An 8,080-nucleotide genomic window follows, 5' to 3' on the forward strand; every position below is an offset into this window, starting at 1 on the left:
TCTCTTTACATATTAGTATACCGGTAGATGATATTTATATTTATTGGCTTATTGTATACAGGCTGTTAGGGGTATACATGCAGATATTTCTTGTAGCAATAGAGAACAAAATCGTATTGACGTGTACGTAAACAAAGTTCTTTACGTCAACGAAAGAATGCATGGGATAGGGTGTCCAAATGAGTACAGGTATTGTCGGAATTGAATATCTAAGCACATCGAACGTTTTGTTTCAAATAAATAATGGACATATAATACAACTAAATAAATTAAACGTACCTACATTTTTTGCTTTCGTCCGGACTGAGTGGCTCAGACGGTTGAGGTGTTGGTCTTCTGACCCCAACTTGGCAGGTTCGATCCTGGCTCAGTTTAGTGGTATGTGAAGGCGCTCAAATACGTCAGCCTCATGTCGGTAGATTTACTGGCACGAGGAAGAGTTCTACAATAGAAAATCGTGACTCTTCACGAGGAAGACTTCTACAATCGAAAATATTGGCTGTTCACGAGGAAGACTTCTAAAATAGAAAATCGTGACTCTTCACGAGGAAGACTTCTACAATCGAAAATATTGGCTGTTCACGAGGAAGACTTCTAAAATAGAAAATCGTGACTCTTCACGAGGAAGACTTCTAAAATAGAAAATCGTGACTGTTCACGAGGAAGACTTCTAAAATAGAAAATCGTGACTGTTCACGAGGGAGATTTCTAAAATAGAAAATCTTGACTGTTCACGAGGAAGAGTTCTAAAATAGAAAATCGTGACTCTTCACGAGGAAGACTTCTAAAATAGAAAATCGTGACTGTTCACGAGGAAGACTTCTAAAATAGAAAATCGTGACTGTTCACGAGGAAGACTTCTAAAATAGAAAATCGTGACCCTTCACGAGGAAGACTTCTAAAATAGAAAATCTTGATTGTTCACGAGGAAGACTTCTACAATAGAAAATATTGGCTGTTCACGAGGAAGACTTCTAAAATAGAAAATCGTGACTCTTCACGAGGAAGACTTCTAAAATAGAAAATCGTGACTGTTCACGAGGGAGATTTCTAAAATAGAAAATCTTGACTGTTCACGAGGAAGAGTTCTAAAATAGAAAATCGTGACTCTTCACGAGGAAGACTTCTAAAATAGAAAATCGTGACTGTTCACGAGGAAGACTTCTAAAATAGAAAATCGTGACTGTTCACGAGGAAGACTTCTAAAATAGAAAATCGTGACCCTTCACGAGGAAGACTTCTAAAATAGAAAATCTTGATTGTTCACGAGGAAGACTTCTACAATAGAAAATATTGGCTGTTCACGAGGAAGACTTCTAAAATAGAAAATCGTGACTCTTCACGAGGAAGACTTCTAAAATAGAAAATCGTGACTGTTCACGAGGGAGATTTCTAAAATAGAAAATCTTGACTGTTCACGAGGAAGAGTTCTAAAATAGAAAATCGTGACTCTTCACGAGGAAGACTTCTAAAATAGAAAATCGTGACTGTTCACGAGGAAGACTTCTAAAATAGAAAATCGTGACTGTTCACGAGGAAGACTTCTAAAATAGAAAATCGTGACCCTTCACGAGGAAGACTTCTAAAATAGAAAATCTTGATTGTTCACGAGGAAGACTTCTACAATAGAAAATTTTGACTGTTCACGATGAAGATTTCTAAAATAGAAAATCGTGACTCTTCACGAGGAAGACTTCTAAAATAGAAAATCGTGACTGTTCACGAGGAAGACTTCTACAATAGAAAATCTTGACTGTTTTCGAGGAAGAGTTCTAAAATAGAAAATCTTGACTGTTCACAAGAAAAACTTCTACAATCAGAGTATAGTTCTCAGCGAAACGCAAAGAGTTTCACCTTGCTTTCTTGACACTGCACTAAGCCCAAAAGCCTATTTCGTGTCTAACATTATTATTATCCACTACAGTTTCCTCTTCATAGCGGGAGACGGACTGCGTTTACGAAACTCTGTGGGTGTTTCTGCACTTGTATAGAAGTGAATTCTATTCGGGAGATAGTAGGTTCGAACCCCACTATCGGCAGCCCTGAAGATGGTTTTCCGTGGTTTCCCATTTTCACACCAGGCGAATGCCGGGGCTGTATCTTAATTAAGGCCACGGCCGCTTCCTTCCCAGTCCTAGCCCTTTCCTCTCCCATCGTCGCCATAAGACCTATCTGTGTCGGTGCGACGTAAAGCAACTAGCAAAAAAAGAAGAAGAAGAAGTGAATTCATATGTTCAGTTTTCGGAACTCGCGCCTCTATGTTATTGTGCGCACTTCAGTTGAACACAGGCTGCGTGGCTGTCCACTGTTGAGTAGCTACGTGGTTGCAGTGAGAGCTCACTCTTACCACATAAATATTATTCATTTCTACTCGTGTATCATTCACGACTCTGTAAATTTGACACCAGAGATTCATTCAACTGCCGAAACTATAAACATTGATGCAGGCATATTCAGATATTTTTCTCACTCTCAATAATAATAAAATTGACATGTTAATGATTATCTCAATATCGTAATCAACCCGCATGATTTACATACACTTAACATTCAATTTTCTGTCTGCACAGATGATTGAAATTATTTGCCTCGGAAGTCTAGAAAATTTATAAAAATCCACAGCCTGTTTCTAGTCATTCGACCGGGTCAGGAATGAACAAATTAAGATCCCATCTAGCGGCGATGGTAGGAACTGTGCCGGCTGCCGAAGCCTCCTCTGGGGCAATAAGTAATGTCTGACAGATCAAATGAAATGATATTGGAGGATGTTGCTGGAATGAAAATGACAGGGAAAACCAGAGTACAAGGAGAAAAACCTGTCCCACGTCCGCTTTGTCCAACACAAATCTCACACTGAGTGACCGGTATTTGAACCACGGAATTCAGCGGTGAGAGGCCGGCACGCTGCCGCCCGAGCCACGGAGCTCTCTTGAAAAATTATATTATATAAATTTAATCAGTTCTTCTGAGAGCGGTATTGCAGCTGGGAAAATATTGTTCACATAATATTGATTTTGAAGCTTTTCTACATCTAAAATCTCCACAAATGTTAAAATATAAGGTGTTTTTTTTTTTTTTTTTTTTTTTTTTTGCTGGACTTGCCCTGGAATGTCTCTTCTACGTCCTCTATAGAGATGGCTTTGCTTTTCTTCGGGAAAGAGCTCTGTTCCTGTAGATTGCAACCTTAAAAGAACCCGGCTCTCGGGTGTCTCTAAAGACAATAATATATGACGCGTAGTCACTTTGAAACGGTGGATCTCGTGAGATCCCAAGTTAAGCAATGTTAGATGGGAAGCCCACGTGCAGTTGGCTAGGAGAGAAGCGGAAGAGAAATGGCCTTCCTATCACAATGAAATGGCGAATGGCTTTCAGTGCCGAGAGTGCCTGAGGATAGGTTCGGCTCGCCAGTTGCAGGTCTTTCGATTTGACGCCCGTAGGCGTCCTGCGCGTCGTGATGAGGATAAAATGATGATGAAGACAACACATACACCCAGCCCCCGTGTCAGCGGAATTAACCAATGGTAGTTAACATTCCGGACCCTTCTGAAAATCGAACCCGGGACCCCAGTGACCAAATGCTAACCATTTAGTCATGGAGCCGTACTCCCTACCACAAATAAAATCCGACTCGGGATGAGGACATAACTCTATTGTAGTGGCATAAAGTAGAAGTGTCTTCTGATGCGTGTGAATGTAAGGGTCTACATTTTTTTGACTTCTAGTACAAGAGATGATAACAATGTGGTCAACACTGTGAATCAACCGAACATTTTCCTCTGAGGAAATCCAACGCAAGGGAAATTCAGTCTACTACTCGTTTGAATAACTGGCTGAGTCAACCAGCATCCACCGAGCGTTTCCGCGACGCGGTTCGAGGCGTGTAGTTGTTAGCTTGTATTCGGGAGATAGTGGGTTCAAGCCCCACTATCCGGAGCTCTGAGGATAGTTTTCCGTAGTTTCTCATGTTTACAACACTAAAAATGCTGGGGCTATATCTTAATTAAACGCCACGTTCGCTTCCTTCCCAACCCTAGCCTTATCCTACCCCATCATCGCGCCATAAGACCTGTATAAGTCGGAGCGTCGTAGAAAACAAAGATAAAAGTTCAACTAGCATCCTATTAGAACGTAGGGGATAGTCTATCTGCCGGATTTAGAGCCCTGTTTCCACTCAGCATACTTCACCTCTAATATTATTGAGGAAAGTGGTCCAGATCCTTGATGAGAGGGCAGCGTAGTGCATACTGTCCTGGGATTTGATTCCCGACTGGATCAAGGATTTTAACCGTATCTAGCCAATTATTCTATATTAATATACATCTTAATTCATCGAGCGAGTTGGCCGTGCGGTTAGGGTCACATATCTGTGAGCTTACATTCGGAAGATGGTGGGTTCGAATCCCGACTGTACCGAGCTCGATAGCTGCAGTCGCTTAAGTGCGGCCAGTATCTAGTATTCGGGAGATAGTGGGTTCGATCCCCACTGTCAGCAGCCCTGAAGATGGTTTTCCGTGGTTTCGCATTTTCACACCAGGCAAATGCTGGGGCTGTACCTTAATTAAGGCCACGGCTGTTTCTTCCCAGTCCTAATCCTTTCCTGTTTCATCGTCGCCATAAGACCTCTCTGTGTCGGTGCGACGTAAAGCCAATAGGAAAAAAATCCCGACTGTCAACAGCCCTGAAGATGGTTTTACGTAGTTCCCGTGGGGCTGTGCCTTAATTAAGGCCACGGCCGATTCCTTCCCATGCCTAGCCCCTTCCTAAGCTACCATTGCCAAAAACCTTTGATGCGTTAGTGCGACGTTAAACCACTAACAAAGAATTAAAACAATCATAATTCCTTAATTCACCACATCAAACAACCACCACAGACACACACAATAGCGAATACATCCATCTACATAGAATTGGTGTCAGGAAGGGCATCTGGTCGTAAATCTAAGCTCAATCCTCATTATTGATGACCGCAGATGAATGAGAAAAAGACAGAAAGAAGAGGGTTACTGAGGAATGTACCTCGGGGCATCAAAAGATATATCATACCGGTGTTTACCGAAAATAAGAGATGAAGATACTCGGAAAAAAATCATACCAAAGATCGTCTCTGAGACTCGAGATCCGAACGGTGAAGTCCCATTGAAAAACCTGAGCTCATTTGGAGAAAACGTGATTGCTCGAAAGTGAGGTAATGAACTAATGAGTACTGTGCAAACGCTAATGTTCCATTCTCGTCAGCATTACAGCTACTTCCTTACTTCAAAAGTCAGACTAACACCTACCACATCCCTAATACTGGCAAGGCGAAGGACTAGAGAAAATACCATCCTTTAAAAAAAGCCCTGCCCTTTGTATCAAGTAAATCTGTTCTGGAACAATTTTAGTTAAAAAGAAAGAAACATAAATTCCTGCTCTCGCATTTCCCAAAGTCGCGCAGCTCTTTTCAGGCACACATCCAATGGAGATGAACTGTACCTTTTAACCAAATGCCAGTCCTCTTGCCAATCTTAAATCTCTGGTAGTCCCGCGAATCGAACCCAGGCCATTTTTAACCATTAAACTACGGAGGAGGACTACTTTTTTTGTAATATGAAGTAACACTTTGGGAATATTCCCATTTTTCTGCCATAAGACTCACATTACCTCATTATTATCTATACTAATATTATAAAGAGGAAAAATTTGTATATTTTTTTGTAACGGATAAACTCAAAAACTATTGAACCGATTTTAAAAATTACTTCACCTATAAAAAGCTACATTGCCAGTGAGTAACATGGGCTGTATTTTATTATCAAAACAATTCGAGGGGGCGGGGGGCGACGGGGGAAGGTATAAAAATATAAAAATAATAGGCTAATATAGGCGAAATCGAATTTGTCGTCCAAGGACGAGACAAAGCTCATTTTAATCCCCTTGACGCAAAGAAGAAAACTCGGTAAGCCCTCCAGGTCCGAAAACCATGTTTTAAGGCCCTAAAGTCAACGTTATGGAGATATTGGCACCACACTACCCCTGCTCTAGGAATCGGATAAAGAAATGAACTGCCGTAACCATGGCAACACCAGCTCCAGTATTCCTACAGCAGCGAGATTATCTACAATATATCACAAAAACCTAACATGTTACAGACATGGAAATTAGTGTTTGGAATCTCCTTTAAAAATGAATGAACACACTTTTTTTGGAAAATCCACTTAAGGGGGTAAAATAATAAAAAAAGGCGTGTGAAGTTTTAAAATGAGTATCATCTTCCTCTACCGCTTTTCCACACTGTGGGGTCGGGGGGTGCGAACTGTGTCGCACATGTGGATTTGACCCTGTTTTACGACTGGATGACCTTCCTGACGCCAACCCCATGTGTGGGGATGTAATTAGTATTGCGTGTTCCTGTTGTGGTTGGTAATACTGTGTGTTGAGTGAATATGAAGACGAGAGTGTTGGTACAAACACAAACAATCTGTCCCCGAGCAGAATGAATCAATCAGACGCGATTAAAATCCCCGACCCAGCCCGGAATCGAACCCGGGACCCTGTGAACCAAAGGCCTCAACGCTGACCACTTAGCAAAAGAGTGGGGCAGTTTTTAAAATGAGTATATCTCATAAACCTAACATGTTACAGACGTGAAAATTGGCATTTGTTATCCTCTTAAAAAATAATAACATACTTTTTGTTTTCGGAAAATCAACTTAAGCTGGACATCGAGAAATAAGTGAAGAAAGAGTTGAATTCTCTTTATGAGGATACTTATATCTCAAAAACTAAGATGTTACAGACGTGAAAATCGGTGTTTTGAATCGCCTTTAGAGATAAAGAAACTTTTTTCGACTTGAAAGAGGTTTACAAAGAGGTTCTGGGGTAAATGAAATGCAATTTTTCGGTGAGTTTTTATACTTCAGGGATTTTCAGATGATGTCTTATTGTTAGTGCAGTGCCGAGGAACAATTAATTTTTATCAACTTAACAACTCCTCGCGAGCGCGAAGCCGTGGGTAACAGCCAGTAGTGAATAACATTGAGGGTACCGGTAGGTTAACATCTCATTAGTCCACCCAGTGATCTATAGGTTAGCATAGTACTCTTCGGCCAGATTGGCCTGGGTTCGAATTTAAAGGGGTGACATAAATGAGTGGAGAAATGGGTTAAAATTCCACTGGCAGCTATCTTAGAAATAGAGTTCCTCTCTACTCCGGCGAATGCTGAAACGGTGCCTAGTATTATATGACACGGATACATCCTGCTCAATTAATTATAAACATATATACACTATTACAGACACTACATCGATATAATAGGTTATAAGACTTCACTCACACCGTAACTACCGAAGATGTGTCCAAGAAGTCTTAAAATTATATTTACTAAAGCCTGATTTGGACCAACCATCAGATCTTCCACGAAAACACATGACTGCCCTAGCAGCTACCCTTTTTAGGAAGAAAGGTAGTACTTAGTCACATTATAAATATCCCACTGCCTACCTTCATTCTTTCCTATAAAATCGAAGGCGTTGCCGATGAGGGGCAGTCCTCGAGGCCCGGGAAGCTTGTTGGCTAGGGCGATGAAGTGTTTCCTCTTGTAGCGGTAGAGGGCGTACCAGAGGAGCGGCAAGAGCAGCAGAATGATGAACACTTCACTCATGGCGCACACATACAGTACTCTGTCACCTTACCCACACTTATATCTAGTGTGGCTGCTCGCCAGGGAGGGGGTAGCGCTACGGCGCGCGCTACTTTACACAACAAGCTGGTTTCTTCGTGGGGCTCAGGAAAAAACCCCAAGGAAAAAACCCTCCGTAACGGTGTATCTCTTAATTACTACTTTTCGGAGACGCCCAGTTGGCCCGCAGGAGTTCTTTTTTTCGTGCCGGTAAATCTCCCGACACGAGACTGGTGAATTTGAGCACCTTCAAAAACAACCGTACTGCGCCGGGTCCTCCATAACCGTACGATATCATCTGATCATGAACAACTTTTGATTTACGTCCTTTCCTTAGTTTCCACTCTCCCTTTCTTTTTCTTCTTCTTAATCTGTTTACCCTCCAGGGTCGGTTTTTCTCTCGGACTCAGCGAGGTTACCGC

General features: G+C 41.7%; 1 protein-coding gene across 1 annotated transcript in view; it reads right to left on the bottom strand.

Annotated features, from left to right (window-relative positions):
- LOC136876273 (cytochrome P450 4g15) overlaps positions 1-7,659 on the bottom strand; it is a 175,511-nt gene extending 167,852 nt beyond the window's left edge. Inside the window, exon 1 of the mRNA XM_067150086.2 lies at positions 7,481-7,659. Coding sequence (XP_067006187.2) covers positions 7,481-7,640 — 160 coding nt within the window. The 5' untranslated portion in view covers positions 7,641-7,659. The remainder of the gene's footprint in view (positions 1-7,480) is intronic.
- Between the last annotated feature and the right edge of the window lie 421 nt (positions 7,660-8,080).

This window comes from Anabrus simplex, chromosome 1 (genome assembly GCF_040414725.1).
Source record: "Anabrus simplex isolate iqAnaSimp1 chromosome 1, ASM4041472v1, whole genome shotgun sequence".
In the NCBI taxonomy this organism is placed as follows: domain Eukaryota; kingdom Metazoa; phylum Arthropoda; class Insecta; order Orthoptera; family Tettigoniidae; genus Anabrus; species Anabrus simplex.